General features: G+C 39.6%; 3 protein-coding genes and 1 long non-coding RNA gene across 5 annotated transcripts; 1 reads left to right on the top strand and 3 right to left on the bottom strand.

Annotated features, from left to right (window-relative positions):
* Positions 1-4,826: 4,826 nt before the first annotated feature.
* Positions 4,827-5,479, top strand: LOC121768236. Its single transcript, XR_006043320.1, has 2 exons — positions 4,827-5,065; positions 5,151-5,479. It is a non-coding gene; the product is annotated as an uncharacterized LOC121768236 (long non-coding RNA).
* Positions 5,480-5,771: 292 nt separating this feature from the next.
* LOC121768267 (putative pentatricopeptide repeat-containing protein At5g13230, mitochondrial) lies at positions 5,772-9,341 on the bottom strand. The gene is made up of 2 exons (XM_042164703.1): positions 6,505-9,341; positions 5,772-6,378 (listed from the first exon to the last, which is right to left on the bottom strand). Exon 1 carries the CDS (start codon positions 9,236-9,238, stop codon positions 6,761-6,763), a length of 2,478 nt encoding a protein of 825 aa, XP_042020637.1. The 5' UTR covers positions 9,239-9,341; the 3' UTR covers positions 5,772-6,378; positions 6,505-6,760.
* Positions 9,342-9,608: 267 nt separating this feature from the next.
* LOC121767653 (ADP-ribosylation factor-like protein 2) lies at positions 9,609-11,867 on the bottom strand. 2 transcript variants are annotated; one of them, XM_042163982.1, is made up of 6 exons: positions 11,751-11,867; positions 11,444-11,580; positions 11,242-11,352; positions 10,956-11,118; positions 10,455-10,535; positions 9,609-9,985 (listed from the first exon to the last, which is right to left on the bottom strand). In XM_042163982.1, the coding sequence occupies exons 2-6, from the start codon at positions 11,488-11,490 to the stop codon at positions 9,848-9,850; spliced, it is 540 nt and encodes a 179-aa protein (XP_042019916.1). In that variant the 5' UTR covers positions 11,491-11,580; positions 11,751-11,867; the 3' UTR covers positions 9,609-9,847. The 2 variants fall into 2 exon arrangements, with proteins under 2 accessions (XP_042019916.1, XP_042019914.1); XM_042163980.1 differs by having other exon boundaries at positions 11,444-11,545; positions 11,751-11,861.
* A 701-nt stretch (positions 11,868-12,568) lies between these two features.
* Positions 12,569-15,059, bottom strand: LOC121766335 (BTB/POZ domain-containing protein At2g13690-like). Its single transcript, XM_042162601.1, has 2 exons — positions 14,296-15,059; positions 12,569-13,743 (listed from the first exon to the last, which is right to left on the bottom strand). Exons 1-2 carry the CDS (start codon positions 14,914-14,916, stop codon positions 12,802-12,804), a joined length of 1,563 nt encoding a protein of 520 aa, XP_042018535.1. The 5' UTR covers positions 14,917-15,059; the 3' UTR covers positions 12,569-12,801.
* Positions 15,060-17,724: the final 2,665 nt, after the last annotated feature.

Raw genomic sequence — 17,724 nt, 5'->3', positions numbered from 1 at the left:
CTAAGAAACCAAACACTTTTATTGATTAGGACTGACAATTTTTAATACGACATTATACATGTCTTGGGTGTTTGATTTGTGTTAGACAATCTTTCAAACATAGTATGTCCTTGTTTGGTTATAAAACTATTTTGTTGAAAAAGATTGCGTGTTGAAAATTTTGCCCCTTAATTCGAAGTATGTCACATAAAATACGTTATTCCAAAGAATAAATCATCAAATGCGTTAATAATTATGTAGCATTAGTGTTAAATATCGGTGGGAGAAATCGTTCCTTTTATTTCAATGAATAATATGATACATAGATTACATATTTATAGGCTAGGTATATTCCTACCTAAGGTAAAAGTTTACAATTAATGGTACTCTATCTTTGGCATGATATACTCCCAAATCAATCACACAATATTCCCTGATTTTGTGCGATCTTCATTCTAACACTCCCTCTCAAGCTAAGTCCCGATGCTTAGCTTGGAAAGTACTTCTTGGAACGACTTTGAGTTCACTGCTTTTGTCAAGATGTCCGCCAGTTGATATTCAGACTTGACATACGACATTTCTACCACCTTTGCCTCGAGGTTATCCTTTATGAAGTGTCGATCCACTTCCACATGTTTTGTTCTATCGTGTTGCACCGGATTTTCAGAAATACTGATAGCTGCCTTGTTATCACAGAACAATCTACATGGAAGGGTCGATCGTAGATCCAATTCGGTCATAAGTCTTCGCAACCATAAAATCTCTGTCAGTCCACTTTTTATCCCTCTGAATTCTGCTTCTGCACTGGAGAGCGCTACTACCTTCTGATTCTTGCTTCTCCATGTCACAAAATTACCTCCTACAAAGGTAAAGTACCCGGCAGTAGCCTTCATGTCATTTGGGTTTCCTGAGCAATCTGCATCAGTAAAGCCATGTATCTCCATGTGTCCATGTTTTTCGAACATGAGTCCATGCTATGTTGTACCCTTCAAATATCGGACGATTCTCAAAACGGCTTCCCAATGCTCCTCTTGAGGTGCATGCATAAACTGACTCACCACTCTAACTGCATATGCAATGTCCAGTTTTGTGTGAGATAAATAGATCAACTTTCCCACTAATCTCTGATACCCTTATCTGCTAGTCTTGCCTTTTCCTTCATCTGTTCCATGATTTTGCACCATCGGAGTGTCTGTCGGTTTGCAATCGAGCATCCCTATCTCTATCAGTAAATCGAGTATATACTTTCTCTGGTTTATGAAGATTTCCCTTTTTGATCATAGTACCTCTATCCCCAAGAAGTACTTAAGAAGGCCTAGGTCTTTCATCTCGAACTCACGAAATACTGGTTTTTTCTTAGTTCGACAATTTCTTCCTCATCATCTCCAGTAATGATCATGACGCCCACATATATAATCAGACACGTAATTTCCCCCCTTTTTTCTTGAGAAACAAAGTATGATTAGAATTACTCTGTTTGTACTCGTACTTCTTCATTACCTCTGTGAATCTCCCAACCATGCTCGTGGGGACTGTTTCAAGCCGTACATTGTCTTCTTGAGTTGGCAGACTTCTCCATCAAGGAACTCCCCCGTGAACCCAGGTGGCGGTTCCATGAATACTGGTTTTGGTAATTCCCTGTGTAGAAATCCATTAGTCACGTCGAACTGGTGATGTGGCCAATCCTTGATAGCAGCAATTGAGAACAGTACTCTCACGGTATTAATCTTAGCAACAGGTGAGAATGTTTCAGCATAATCCACGCCATACGTCTGGGTATACTCTTTCGCCACAATTCGTGCCTTATATCTCTCTATTGTTCCATCTGGTCTTCTTTTTATCGTGAACACCCATCTACACCCGACTGTCTTAACTCCCTCTGGCAACTTGCCTTTAACCCACATGTTGTTTTTCATAAGTGCTCGCATCTCAGTGACCATGGCTTCCCTCCACTTCTTATGCTTCATTGCCTCATCGGCTGATTGTGGGATTTCTTCTTCTTCGTACAATGCAGCCTCAAAAGCTCGCGCCATTTTGGTCAGATTCCCTTGCACAAAGTTTGCCACTCCATAACGGCTTTTCTTTCCTATCTTCTCAGGGGAGTACCGTTTTGGTGGAATTCCCCTTGTACTTCTGGTAGGAAGCACGTATTTCCCGGTATCTCCATCCACGGTGTTATTTTCCTCTTGAGGTTCTGTATCAATTGGGTCAGAGATAACCGAACTTTCAACAGTATTCGGTTCAGGAATTACCTCGGATATCGTCGGAGAAGGATCACTTGGGGGCGGATGAGACGGTTCTTGCCGCGGCCAGACCTGCTCGGCAGCAGTGACTATCACTGGATCTGTTGGATCCTCAATCAAGAAGCTTGGCAATGGCACAACCCAACTTAGATAGTCCTCAGAATTATCTGGACCTCTCTCTCCCTGACTACTAAGGTGGGTGTGGTAGAAAAATTCAGTTTCCAGGAAATTGCAGTTCATAGTGGTGGTGATTTTCGGGTGGAGGGATCAAAGCATCTATAACCCTTCTGGTTTACCTCATACCCCACAAAGACACATTTGGTTGCACAAGGGGACAATTTGGTTTGTTCATGTTTTGGAATATGGGTGTAGACGGTACAACCAAAGACTTTGGGCTGCAGGTTTAGGTGGTCGGGTATTTCGGCTTGTTTGGATAGGACATCAAGGGGGGGGGTTTCATGTTTAGGATTTTGGTTGGGAGGCGGTTAATGAGGTAGATGGATGTAGCAATTGCTTCTGGCCAAAAATATTTGGGGACCTTGATTCGATCATTATAGCTCTAGTCATTTCTAGAATTGTTCGATTTTTCCGTTCAACTACCCCATTCTGTTCAGGAGTATAGGCACAAGAGGTTTGGTGGATTACGCTTTTTTCTTTGCAAAATTGGGTCATAGCACTGTTAACAAATTCCCTCCCATTATCTGACCTAAGGGTTTTGATAGTGGTATGAAATTGTGTTTGGATTCATTTGAAAAAGGATGTAAATCTATCAAACACATCAGATTTATTTTTCAGAAAGTAGATCCATGTCTTTCTAGTGCATTCATCAACAAAAATCACAAAATAACGGAAACCATTCCCACCAACAACGGGTGCAGGACCCCAAACATCATAGTGTACCAATGAAAACATGGATTTCATACGAGTATTTGTAGGTTTAAAGACTGTCTATGGCTCTTGGCCAAAACACAAGTTTCACAAGAAAAATCAGAAGGAATTGAAAGGTTCGGATAAAACAATTTAAAATAACCAGGAAAAGGGTGTCCTAGTCTTCGGTGCCAGAGCCAAGTTTTGTGTTTCGTGGATCTGTAAGCCAGCATTGCACTGCCATGTTGAGCTATCACGTCCACGTAATAGAGCTCTTGCTTCTCAGTGCCACGTCCAAGAGTCCTCCTAGTCTGAATATCCTGTAAAATGCAAAAATCGGGATGCATCAGGAGTGTACAATTTAGCTCCTTAGTCGCGTGACTAATAGACATCAATCTTTGAGACAAAGTAGGGACATATAAACAATTCGTGAGTCGGAGTGTGGGTGAAATTTCAATAGTGTCAGATCCCTCAACAGTAATCAATTCCCCATTTGCAGTTTTAATATACAACTTCGTGACATCATCAAAAGTAATAAAATCATTTCTGTCTGGAGTCATGGTATCGGTTGCCTCACAGTCAAATATCCACCCTCTCGAATATTTATCAGTACTACTATGAACATGAAATGCAGCGGAATTTTCTAGTAGGGGTACAAATTGATTTCTAGTAATATAATTGGGGCAATCTCGAAATTTCTGCACAGTCTGGGGTCAATTTGTAATTTTGAACAGTCAGGAGTCCAAGATTTAATAGCATGAGGTCTCATTTGATATTTACTATTTCCAGGGGTAAAAGGTAAACCTAATTTACAATTAATGGTACTCTACCATTAATGGTACTATATTTTTGAACAGTCAGGGATCCTGGCTGTTTGCTCCCTTTCTTTTCAATCCTTGCGGATTCGAATGGCAGAAGATAGTGGAGGAGTTTGAGGACTGGTCTAAGTGGATGGGCAGCCGTGGTGGAATTGGTGTTCCAGCGACCAAGAGTTGGGAGTCGTGGTGGGATGAAGAAGAGCAAGAGCATCTCCAACACCCGGGTTTTTTCTTTTTTTTTTGTTCTAGAATAGAACTTAGATTCCGTATTTGTACTGAACTTTTTTTTGTTTCTGAATAGAATTTAGATTCCGTGTTTGTACTGAACTTTTTTTGTTTGTTCCGGGTTTGGGAGAGACGCATGACCTCATGCGTCTCCTTTTAATGAAACGCATGACGGAGATGTCTCTTTTATAGAGACGCATGAGGGACATGCGTCGTTAAATTTTTTCTTTATTTTTTTTGAAAGACGCATAAGCGTCATGCGTCACAGGCAAAGACGCATAAGCGTCATGCATCTTTCATTTTTTATTTTTATTTTTATTTTATTTTACTATTAAAAATAAATAAAATAAATAAATAAAAAAGTGAAAGACGCATGACGCTTATGCGTCTTTGCCTGTGACGCATGACGCTTATGCGTCTTTCAAAAAAAATAAAGAAAAAAAAATAAAAATTTAACGACGCATGTCCCTCATGCGTCTTTATAAAAGACGCATCTCCATCATGCGTTTCATTAAAAGGACTCTCCCAAAAGCGGAATAAAAAAAAAGTCCAGTACACTCGAGGAATGCTATCTGTGGTCTAGAAAAAAAAAAGGATAAACCCCGACACAGGAATTTTAGGGCGGTTGATGGAAATCCTCCTTGTATGGAGTTGTGTATCACTTGCACGTGGCCCAACATAACACTAGTATTTTGGGTTTATGCTTTCTCTTGGATCCTAATCGTTGGTGCCATGATAATATTCAAGGTTCTATCAATGGGGAGGCAGAAGCTGAGCGCCAATTTTCAGATGGCTTTCCGGCTACTTAAACTAGCGGTGTTTATCGCGTTGGTAGTGGCACTTATCCTGGCCATAAAGTTCCTCGGGCTAACGGTGGGAGATATATTTGCCAGTTTATTAGCCTTCTTGCCAACTGGATGGGCCCTTCTGCTGGTAATGATATACTTATTATCATCCTAAATTAACCTCTGCTGATATTGTATTTACTGATGGTAATAATTTTTGAACCATGGTTTAGATAGCGCAAGCCAACGGTGAAGAAGCTTAAGTTGTATTCGCTCCCGTCGCCATCTTGGCGTGGTTCCCCTTCGTGATCGAATTCCAAATACGCCTGCTCTTCAACCAGGCCTTCAGCAGAGGTCTCCAGATCCAAATGCTATTATCCAAGTGAGCGGCAGGGGGAGGAACAGCCTTGCATGGAATTCTTTTAGATATACATTCATACTTTTTCTTTCCAATCTCAATAAATACTCATATTTTTTCTTCTTTGTACCCTACCCATTTTGTATTACCGAAATCAGGGAACAAGGGAATAAAAGCCATGGAGGAATCAACTCCACTTTAGTACCTCTCTTTCTCTCTCATCTACATCTATATCAGTAGTATTTATTATCAAAGACACACACACACATATATATACATACATACATACATACATGTAGATGGTGTGCGTGTTCAATCCTAGGACCCCTTTTTCACCATTATTCCTATATATGCACATAAAAGCTTATGGCTCAAATCATCAAACTATATTCCATATCTCAAAAATTAAAGACCTCGAAAATGACTGCATGAAAATACAGGAAAAGCCGGTAATAGGATGCCTGAGAAAATCTAGAAATGAATACAGAAGCCTAAATAAAGAAAGCATTTAATATTCCATCACCACAAAGTGCCAACACATTTTACATTGTAAAAATCCAATATTATTGGACTTCATATCATTGACATATTTCCTACAATCTCAACCTCAAAATAATAGGTGAAATTCGCCCTATATGAGAATTCGGTAGCAGCATCATTTCACCTAGATTCAGCAGCAGCATGGTACAGTTGCTTCTCAACTAGAAATTAACACGAACAAATTTCACTTTGGCCTCCCAAAACTGAGCCATTGCTTGGTCTACAGCTTCAGAGGTAGACCTGGACATCATATCATAACCAGTATCCAAGAATAAGCCCATGGTGGAGGCTTTGAAAAAGTGCATCTCCATTTGCCAATGGAATTCCTCCCCTGGACAGCTTTTGTGAATTTAATGCATCCTTAGAATAACTATTTCAAAAGATGCAGAAAAAATCATCACATATATTCATTGTCATATTCATAGTCTCGCAGCTTCAAAGTTCAAACCCTCTAGTGGAATCAAATGGGCAAGGACTGCTTTCAGGGTGCATGGTGCTTCACGAAGCTCTCCCAGAACAAACTGAACCATTCAAACATGCTTGTATTGGTTGCCATGTTATAACTGCAAAAAAAGGGCAAGTGGCACAAACTGAGTTTTGAAGGTCTGTGCTTGTGCACTGTCTTGAAATGCATTGAGGTTGCTGGTGAAAATAAGTGTGTGAAAAATAATGAAGAGCTGTGGCATTACATGATGGCCAAGAGAGCTGGTCAGCCTGTTGTGGTTAAAGAGTATTCCCATCTTCGTAGGAAGAACTGGCTGGTAAGGCAGGCTCTCAATACGGTGTCAAGTGATGATAAAAAAGAAAACTACTATATCACTTGCAGAGTATCATTGCAAAAGCAGAATCATCATGGAACTGAGCCGACACCGATTTGTATAATCTCAATAAGTTCTCTCTCAATCAATTTATCCGTCGAAGAACACTAAATATATATCTAGAGAGTCACCAGTAATCATTGCAGGAGCATATACCATCATGAAAGTGATGAAACCGCTTTATGTCCCTAACAACAATTTCTCTCTTCACCAACTTAGATGCCAACTTAAGCGCAACATGGCAGTCAGCACATATGCGAAGATTCTTAATGATGCGTATAGGGCTTCCGGGAGGCGTTACAAGAAGAGAAAATGCCAGAGCTATTCTTTCACTGTGCGACCACAACAGACGAGATTTTTCGTCCTCTTCCACATCAAGCAAAATCACGTCGTGATTAGGTGCAAACCCAGCTCTTTTGCTTCTCAAATTGAGCCATTCAAGCATTGCACGAATAAGTTTAATATCTTCATGTGAATTGTCTCCTACAACAAAAGAATGAACCATTCCCTGAATCTCAACCCAACTAAGGCCTGGCTCCTTCTTCACCTTTTTTCTCTTCATCCTTTTCCTAACAATAGCCACATTATCCCATCTTTTTGCACCTGCATATATGTTAGACAAAAGCACATAAGTTGATTCATCTTGGGGTTCCAGCTCAAGCACTTTCTCAGCGGAAAACCTCCCAAACTCAACATTGTTGTGTGCAACGCAAGCCCCAAGCAATGCACGCCATACCATAACACTGGGCTCATGTGGAATCTCTCCTATCATCTTTACTGCCTTATCAATATAACCCAATCTTCCTAGAAGTGATACCATACAAGTATAATGTTCCATGCGTGGTTCAATACCATAATCCTCTTGCATGGAAGTAAAATAAGACTCACCTTGATCCATTGATCCAGTGTTGCTACATGCTGAAAGGACAGCAACAAAGGTCAAAGGATCAGGTGTGATGTTGGCTTTTCGCATAGCCTCAAAGATCTTTAACGCCTCATCACCAAGACCATGCATCGAGTATGCTGAAATGATTGAGTTCCATGAAATGACATCTTGTGTGCGCATAGAGTCAAAAACTGAACGAGCATCCCTAATTCTTCCACACTTTCCATACATATCAATAAGAGCATTACTGACAGTATCATCTCCATCATACATGGTTTTGACCGTCACTGAATGTATCTGAATCCCAACCTCCAAAGCTGCTAAACATGCAGCAGCCCTGAGCAAGCTGGAGTACGTTACCTCAGTTGCTTGGATGTTTTGTTCTAACATATTTAGGTACAATAGAAAGGCTTTCTCTGCATCTCCTAGTTGGACATATCCAACTATCATTGTGTTCCAGGAAACCTCATTTTTATTCGTGGACTTTACAAACAATTCCATAGAAGACCATATGTTTCCACATTTAGCATACACGTCCATGAGGGCATTGAGAGCAAACACATTCAAATCAAGCCCAACCTTGATCATGTGGCAGTGGACTTGACACCCCAGCTCGAGGTCCTCCTTTGTCGCGCAAGCTTGGAGGATGCTAGCCAAAGTGAATTCATTAGGACTTACAAAAGCTTTCCGCATTTGGATAAACATATCCAACGCCTGCTGACAACGATCACTTTGAGAGTACCGAGAAATCATGAAACTCCATGGAACTACATCGTCTTTAGGGATCTCCTCAAATACATGTCTAGCATCTTCAATGTCCCCAGACCTGGTATACAAGTCAAGCAAGGAAACACCGACATAAGAATCCATCTCATAACATGTCTTTATAACGCAGCCATGTATACTCTTCCCCAATTCAGCATTTTCAAGTCCAAGGCACGCCTTAATCACACTTGCAAAAGTATAATTATTTGGCATCAACCCTGCCGACCTCATTTGATTAAAGAGATCCAACGAATCTTCAAAACAATCATTCTCAGCATAACAAGACACCATCCCAGTCCAACACACCATGTCCCTATCGACAATTCCCTTGAACACCTCTTTAGCAAAATTCACAGCCCCAAAAACCGAATAAGCATCAATAAGAGATGTCCCAACAAAGGCATCAGAGCCATAACCAAGCTTATAAATGCAAGCATGAACACACAACGCTAACTCCAACCAATCCATGCTCACAAGCAACTTCAAAATCGTGGTGAAGACAAAAGGGTTAAGTTCATGGCCCTCCTTATGCACCTTAAAGAATAAATCTACAGCTCTATCGTACTCTTTAAATTGAGAATATCCCTGAATCATTGTAACGAAAGAAACAACATTTCTCTCCAGCATTTCGTCGAACACTTTAAGACCATCGGATAAAAGCCCCGTTTTCAAGTAGAGATTCAACAAAATATTGCGAGCATATAGGTCCAAACAGTTACCCCTCTTCAGAACATCACAGTGGATGGTTTTGGCTCTGTTGGGGTCGTTGTTTTTCGTGCAAAGCTGAAGCAATCGGGCATATGCATGGGAATCGAAGTTCGGAATCAGTGCCGCTGGAGCTTTCATGACTGAAGATGAGCGACGATGCTGTAGAAAGCAAGGTATACGGAGCAGCCGATTGTCGCCATTGAATCTCCATTGTTGCGAAAGTCTGTAACAGTAGAATTTGGTCATGCCAAAGTCTGTAGCGATTTTAAATTTTATAAACTGTAGCAAAATTATGAAGGAAGATTTCAAGATTATTTTTTTCGGATATACACAACTTATATTACTACAAATTTTTAGAATTCTAGCTGAATCATAGTATATGCAATCTTTCTATTTTTTGAGCTTTGTTTTGAGTCATAAATTAGATTGTATCAAGTGAAATATTACTACTCAGTATAAGAAAATTTCAAACTCAATAGTTGACGTCCAATGTGTCCATTGGTATAAAACAAAATTCCAAAAATTTTAGATAAAATAACTAAATTGAGAGAGTGAATTAGTATGAATCTATGATCATGGTGAGTTGCAAAGTGCAAAACTCCGAAGTAGCATCGAGTAAACCACATAGAAAACGCCCATCTCTCCAAAATATGAGAATGGAGTTTTGCATCATTCTTTCCCTATTTGAATGACAACAAACAACAAGAAGCCAGCTTCTTTCCACTTTGAATACATCTCCGATCTCGTCAGAAACTTCATTTTTTCTGCAACGAGGAGGAATCTGAGGCCCCTACTGGTGGGTTCGAGTAGCACCCCACACGAGTAACAAAAGGCCAGGGGTGGATGCAATTGCATTTAGTCAAGCATGTATATTCTCGAGGCTATGTCTTGAACCATCCAATCAAACCCTTGGAGCAGCCCTTCCCCGGTAAATGCACTACATCCCACGATTTTCCAGTGCCGGCTTTTATCCATGCCGTCTAGGTTCAGAACCTGAATGAAACGACGGAATCTAAGTTAAATCAGAAACTAGAAAAAAAAACTCGAGAGCCATACATGAAGAAATATAGTCATTTCTAGCAAAACTCAAGACGTTTTATGTCCTCCATCAAGAGAAATAGCAAGAAAACATATCAACAGATGCTCATTATTTTTCAATACGAAAGTACTAAAAGATAGTCGTATGTAAATCCTCGGGCTAATCACCTATTCCTTGAACAAGACTAAAACAATATGCATAGACCATTTAACCGGAAAAGCACTGAACAAAAGATCATCCCTGCAAAATATAATCACATCTGATGTGAATATCTGTGCTGAGGAAAATAAAACACTCCTTAATTTTCCGGTAATTTAAACTTACTGCTTAAGGGAGTAGCAGTGAGAAGAAGAATTCTTCCACAAATATTACTTGGTTGCAAAAGCATCAAATTTGAAATTCAAACAAAAGCAAAATCCTTACTCTAGCTATCTCATCCGATGACAGCGAACCTTGTATATCCTGCTTATTTGCAAATATTAGCAACGACGCTCCTGATAATCGCTGTAGAAATATGATACAGAAATAAACCAAATTAAAAAGTAACCAACCAGGCAAACAACATAATATGGTGCAGAACTTCATTTGCTGAAACAAAATTTAATAACATGAGATCACATAACATGGACCACATATGATGAGTGTGTAAGGTTCATTAAAGTAGTACTCCTAGTAGATATGAACTGTAATGTTACATAGTCATATAGAGATGCCATAGTGCTAGAACAAGTACCTTATTGAACAAACAGCATCCATGAACTTAAGAAGCAACTTATTCCTTATAACACATTCTGGATTCAAGGGGGAAGGTTTGGAACTATAAAATGCAGAAAACTCAATGGGGGAACAAGTTGACAAAGAGATGCAGGAGGAACATGATATTTACAACAGAAATGATTGGCCAAAAAAAAAGAGAATACACACCTCTTCTTTGAGAAGATTATCCAACTCATATTTGCAATCATCCAGCCTCCTCAGATCCGAACTATCCACCACCCAGACCAACCCATCAGTTTGCTCGAAATAGTGTCTCCAATAAGACCTTATGGTTCTCTGCCCTCCCACATCCCATATGTTCAAAGTGTACCTAAGAAGAATATCATATCCATTCTTAATCACATGTATCTTGAAAAAGAACTAGATTATCTCCAAAATATTGTCATACTATATATATGTTGATATAAAGCACAAGAAGAAGATAAAAGCATACTTTTGGTAAGCCATGGTTTTGATGTTGAACCCAAGAGTGGGGCTGATTACACTAGTATCTTCGCCATTAATCTTCATCACTATTGTCGTCTTTCCAGAATTATCAAGACCACTTGAGTAGAAATTAAATGAGTGTTAGAGTTAAAGTGTGTACTTTTTTGACAATGAAAACAGAAAAGTGGAAGGGATAGGGGTTATTACACCATGAGAATGTGCATCTCCTTTTCCGGATTATGCTGAGAAGACCCATTCTTGTTTCCTATCAGAACCTTGAGCTAATGTGAAATTCCTCAACTTCACCTTACCTAGATAAGTTTTTCTACACTTGTCAACCAGATGACTGAGATACAAGACCAAGGAATCAATCACAAGTCAATTATAGAAATGGCTCCATTTCTGGTGAATTCTGGGTGTTCAGGTGCATAGAAATGTAAATGGCGGCGTAACCGCAGCAGTCGGAGAAAAAAAGAAAATAATAAATATATACTACTATATAAAATGATGCTGAACCTGGTTCGAAGCTCGTAGAATAATCAGAGATGCCGGCGGCGATTTCCTATTTAAATGAGTAATCATAGAAACTCGGCCGCGCACATTCAGATCAAACCAAATTCGCGCCGATTTTTCTGTTCTGCTATAATGTTTCAATTTATTAGACCTCCCAGTTTCAAAATTCATTATTTTAATAAATGTATTTACCGACATTGAGACTATCAGTGCAATACCTTAATCCAATTAATTAAAATATTAAATAAAATATAAATGATTATGCAGTGCAATAATTTAATCATATTAAATTGATATTTACTTAAGGAGTGCAATCTTATTTACAAAAATACTTCAATAGGAATAATTTTTAAAATAAAATACTACTCCTTGAAAGTAATAAAACCTCAAATTTAACAAGTGATATCCTTGATTTAATAAAAAAAGGGGTAACAATGTTAAAATATTAAAATAATAAGAATTAATAATATTAAAATATTATTTGTTAACGGATAACACGAACACGACACGAACACGTATTGTTAACGGATAACACGAACACGACACGAACACGACACGAAATTTCGTGTCCTTAACGGGTCGACCCGATAAGGACACGAACCCAATAAGCTCTGACCCAAACCCATTATTTTCGTGCCGGTTCGTGTCGTGTTATCGTGTCGTGTCAAAAATTGCCAGCCCTAGGTAACATAGCGATTCTTATTAACTTTCAATTGCTAGGTCTCATACAAATTACACATTATAAAATCCAAGGTGAGCAAATCCTCAAACAATATTCCATATCTCAAAAATTAAAGACCTAGAAAATGACTGCATGAAAATACAGGGAAAACCAGTAATACTGTAATAGGGTGTCTGATAAAATCTAGAAATGGATACAAGAAGCCTAAATAAAGAAAGCATCTAGTAATATTCCATCACCACAAAGTGCCAACGCATTTTACATAGTAAAAATCTACTTACAATATTATTGGACTTCCACATCTTTCCTATGATATCAACCTCAAAATAATAGGTGAAATCTCCCTACATGAGAACTGGTAGCATCATCATTTCACCTAGATTCAACGGCCATGGTTTCCGAGCCCTTGAGGAACGATCTTCGCCACCATATTTGGAATGCTTTACTGAGGTTAGGGCATTCGTTGCCATGCTTGGAGAAGCAATGGAACCATTCCATAAACAACGAATACTGCTCTTTCAGTGGTAGAGTGAGCAGCGCTTGGCCCATCGCCTCCTCCAATGCCTTCATGTCCAGTCCCTTTTTGCTCCTCTGCAACCAGCCAAAATCAGATAGCATTGGTCTAAACCACGCTTGTAGAAGCCTCAGCCTTGTCTCTGTCGGGCAGTGGAGCCTCCTAGTCCCGATTGCAATGAACAGCACTGCTGAGACACGGCTCAGCTCATACTTGACCATCGGAGATGCATTCTTGTGCAATTTAAGCAGCCCTTCTTGATTTCCCCACAAACGGACAAACTCCTCCGCCAGCTGGTGATCGAGCAGGATATCCACAAGCCAATTTATGTTGTCCACCTGCTTTGAGATGCGCTCTAACAGAGGCTTTTCTTTCTCCTTTTTCGCCAACTTCTGCCCTGCATTGCTATCCGAGGTCTCCTCAAGCAGACTGTTAAGTGATTTCAGACACGACTCACAAACTGCATACATGTCCTCCTTATTAACATCCGGGGAATCCTTTTCATAGACGGAACTTTTGCATAACAGACCTTTAACCAAAGACTTGAGTTCATTCCCAGCAGTGGTGTCTCTGCAGGTGGTAATGGACAAGATAAGCTGCTTGGTCAATGCTGGCTGAGAATCAACGGGATCACTGGGGCTACAGAATCTGTCCCGGATGTCTTTGGTTTTGGGATCGTCTATTTTTAGTCCATTGAATAGTTCCCTCATCTTCTCCTCTTCTTCTTCAGTCCATGGCACCGCCTCCAAGTATTGTAAACACGCAGAGATACACCTGCTAAACTTGATGCCTACTGATGCCTAAGACAATTGATTAGGAGCCTCAGATTTTAGATTTACCAAAAACGACGTTCATACACTCTAAATGAAAAGACCTTTTCTCTTGTTTTCCATTCAGAAATGCAAGAAGGCATCATATTGAAAGGAAGATGCAGTCTACTCGAACAAACTGGCAAGAAAACACGTAAAATACCAAAACTCAAACTATTTCCACCTCAAATGTCATCAATAATCCCATAAATTATTTCAGAAACACAAACAAAACAATGCAAGAGGATTAGTTCATCTAACATTATGGAAAATCAAAACTACAAAGTAGGTTGCAGATGGAAAATCAACCCAAGTTTTTCCATTCGAATTTGAAACTTAAACAGTAATAAATCAGCAGATCCTATTTGTCATTAATACATACTTTTCAAACCCAAACAGTAATCTGAAACTCACATGATGCACAAATCATACACCAAAAAGTCAGAATTGAGTAAGAATTAAACCACATCATCACAAGAAAATACTCATAAAATCAAGAAAAATAAAAGAAGCGCATTTCTATAATTTAAAAAAAATGAATACCTCGAGTATGTCGATAGCTCGAAAAACCCCAATCTTGACGAGCTTCTTCTGAATATCCTCCTCAAACATGAGCTCAATCGTCTCACGAAACACGCTCAGATTCTCGACATCCGGCACCTCAACCCTACACAAACCGCTCACATTCTTGCGATAATCCGCGATCAATTCGGCGAAAACGGCGCTATTCGCCGCCAAAACCTCCGAACTCAGCTCCAGCACCAGCGATCCCCCATTCTTCCCCTTCAGATTCAACCTAGTATCATAAATCCTCAAATTCCCCTCGCTGTCGGCAGGGGGCGGGGGAGGCGGGGGCAACGGCAAAGGCAAAGGCGATTTAGGGATTTGGTGGTTTTTAGGAGTGGTGTGGGAAACAACGGGATGCTCGGAGATGGGAGAGACCCGACCCGGAGAGAGGATCCGACGGGCGAAGGGGGTCTTCTGGGTCTGGGGAGAGTTGGAGAAGGGCAATTGCGTCTTTTTACCGCACGAGGAGGAGAGAGAGCGGGAGCGCGAGAGCCCCGGAGTCTCGGGGCTGAGGGGAGGGGTGGTGAAGGAGCAGCACCAGTAGCGGCGGCGGTGGAGCTGCGGCTCGCGGCGGCGCTCGGATTTGACGTCGTGCATTGCGGCGAGACTGCTTATTTAATAGCCTGGGTCACTGAAATGTGAGGAATTTATTGGAATTTCCGGTAAAAATATCAAGAATGTGAGGATTTCAGAAGGAGAGAGAAGAGGAATACAGTGATTTAGGAACAAAAGACTGTGACGTGAGCTGGAAATAGTATGAGAATCTGTATTTACACTTTTCCTTTTTTTTCTCCTCTTTTTAAAAAGAGAAAAAAAAATTAAAGCAAAATGAGATAAATTAAAATTAAAATTGATGGCATATGATTCATCGACGGGCCGTTGATAGATTGGACAATTTTATGTAGATTTTCTTGTGAAATAATGAATATATTTATTTATTGTATAATCCAAATCAGATCTACCGTTATTGATTTCATTTTCTATATATATTTTTTGTTGAAGCACCCCCACTGAAGAAACAACTTAAAATGGAATCAATCTTTTTCTTTGGGTTGATTGCGCATTTTAATTTATTAATCGTTCGCTTTTGCAGATTTATGGGATCTACAATTAATAAACCTTTCAACTTTCAAGTGTGTCATGGGACTGGATGGGATTAATAAGAATGAGGATTATACTTGTCAAGAATCAGAATAAAATTGTTTTGCACATGGACCTGGTACCATGATAAGTTTCAAATAGAAAGAAGAGATGCAGGAGTGTAAAGGGATAAAAAAAATATCAATAAAAACAAATATTTTATTTAAAACTATTTCATAAACGAGTAACTGAAGTAAATGAATAATAGTGGCATCGTCCCACCGGAAACAAGCTCATCCAATATAGATGGTGTCTCGGCAGCCTGTAACAACAATAGCAAAATACACGGCAAATCACATACTATAAATCAAACAAATTAAAAGGATAAGCACAGACAAAAAAACCGTACTACCAAAATAAGCAATAGAAGTACATGAAATGTTGAGAGCATCAGCAATGGCGGACGTCGGACCGGCGTGCCGGACGTCCGCCATTAGGCGTGCTAGAGGAGGACGCGGACGTCGCTTGTGGACACCGCAGATCCGCAACTTTCCGACGACGTCCGCCATTGCGGTGCCACGAATGTCCCGATTTTTTATTTTATTTTAAAAAAAACTCTATATATACGGCTCATTGCAAACTCTATATATACGGCTCGTTGCAAACTCTAGATTCAAGGCATAACATGTAACTTTGTTTGAATCGTTTTTGGTTTGAGGTGGTTTTTTTTTTGTGAACTATGTATTTTTTAAAAATTTAAATATATATATATGTATGCTTTTTAAAAAAAAATAAAATCGTTGCATTTCCCCGTATTCGTGTCGAAATTTTAATTCCGTAAATTGCATATTTCTGAATTTGTGTGTTTTTATTATTGTGGATGTCTGTCATTGTGCAGTGGGATGTCCTTATGACGTGGCAGTGTAGTGAGAGGTCCTTATGACGTGGCAGGAGGTGTTTTTGGAAAGTCCGTCGGGATGTCCGCCGGGACATCCGCACAACTGTGGATGCTCTGAACAATCACAAAAGCAATAAATAGAAATTCCAAAAAGATAAACAACAACTAAACCATAGCACTCCTCCGCTATACGGAGCAGATCACCTACTCCAAAAATGGTGCACCATTACACTCACAGGAAAATAAAATAATCTTATAAACATGAACAATTTTAATAAGTGATAGTGGGTCTATTTTATTTTGTTACGAGCGTGGAATAGGAATGGTGCTCTTCACTACACTAGTATGTAGTTTTGTGAGCATTTAAATGCGTCACATGTTGCAATCGTCAACAACTATTATACTCCCTCCGTCCCCCAAAATTCATCACCATTTGACCCGGCACGGGTTTTAAGAAATGTAATAGAACATGAGTTGAAAAAGTTAGTGAAACGTGAGTCCTACTTTTATATATTAGTTTTATAATAAAATGTGAGTGCGAATGAGTTAGCAGAATGTATGGTCCACAACTAAAAATGGTAAAAGTGAATTGTGACAAATTTTTAGAGACGCACGAAAATGGAAATAAGTGACAAATTTTCAGGGACGATTGGAGTAAAATTTAAATAAGAGGTGGTTTATCAATTTACCAAAGTGATACCTAAGATCGAGATATCGACATACCGACGGTTTGTAATGAGACTACGAAATTGCTATCGCCTCGCCTTCGCAACTTTCTAAATAGCTACTTGAGTTGATGGTATGTATGCACAAGAACAACAAAGAACACAGGTACTAAAGATAACTGAAGAAGAAATGTCCACATAGGAAAATATACAAAAAATTAACAATGAAATTGCACAAATGATTAGATAAACCAAAAATAGTAGGGAACTAAAAACCGACGAAGGTAAACGCTATTCGTCGGTGAAATTCTCAATGGAGTATAATCTACAAATTAACTTCCAGGGTAGGGAAGTTTTTTTTACATATCTAGTATGTAATCTGCTAATGCATCACACTTAAGTGAGAATGAGATGCATAACCCATTTGAATTAAAAGACACAGCAGAACCCCTCCTGGTGATTTTCTGGCAAACTCTTTCCACTCCTCCCATTTTCTCCTCCATTTTCCGGCAAACATTCGAAGATTTTCATGTATATTTTCTCCTAAATTTGTTATATCTTTGGTAACATGCATCTTATTTTGCTTAAATTTGTTATTTCCCGTCACAATTGGAGCTGGATAGTTGTAGACGTAGCAGTAAGAGCATCTCCAGTGGGCGGATGTCCCACTCGGACATCCACTAGGACATCCCGAAAACACCTCCCTCCACGTCACTAGGACATCCCCTTCACAATCCGCCCTTCCCACTAGGACTTCCCGCA

This window comes from Salvia splendens, chromosome 15 (assembly GCF_004379255.2).
Source record: "Salvia splendens isolate huo1 chromosome 15, SspV2, whole genome shotgun sequence".
Classification (NCBI taxonomy): domain Eukaryota; kingdom Viridiplantae; phylum Streptophyta; class Magnoliopsida; order Lamiales; family Lamiaceae; genus Salvia; species Salvia splendens.
The sequence above is the reverse complement of the archived record's forward strand: the minus strand, read 5'-3'. Positions and strand labels throughout refer to the sequence as shown.

Excerpts from the sequence above, each read along its gene's own strand:
- LOC121767653 (XM_042163982.1), bottom strand. The coding sequence starts at position 11,490 with ATGGGTCTTCTCAGCATAATCCGGAAAAGGAGATGCACATTCTCATG. Across the intron at positions 11,353-11,443 it reads AGGAGATGCACATTCTCATG|TGGTCTTGATAATTCTGGAA; the intron begins GTGTAATAACCC and ends TTTCTACTCAAG. Across the intron at positions 10,536-10,955 it reads ATAATCTTCTCAAAGAAGAG|CGATTATCAGGAGCGTCGTT; the intron begins GTGTGTATTCTC and ends ATATTTCTACAG.
- LOC121768267 (XM_042164703.1), bottom strand. The coding sequence starts at position 9,238 with ATGACCAAATTCTACTGTTACAGACTTTCGCAACAATGGAGATTCAAT.
- LOC121766335 (XM_042162601.1), bottom strand. The coding sequence starts at position 14,916 with ATGCACGACGTCAAATCCGAGCGCCGCCGCGAGCCGCAGCTCCACCGC. Across the intron at positions 13,744-14,295 it reads GAGCTATCGACATACTCGAG|GCATCAGTAGGCATCAAGTT; the intron begins GTATTCATTTTT and ends CAATTGTCTTAG.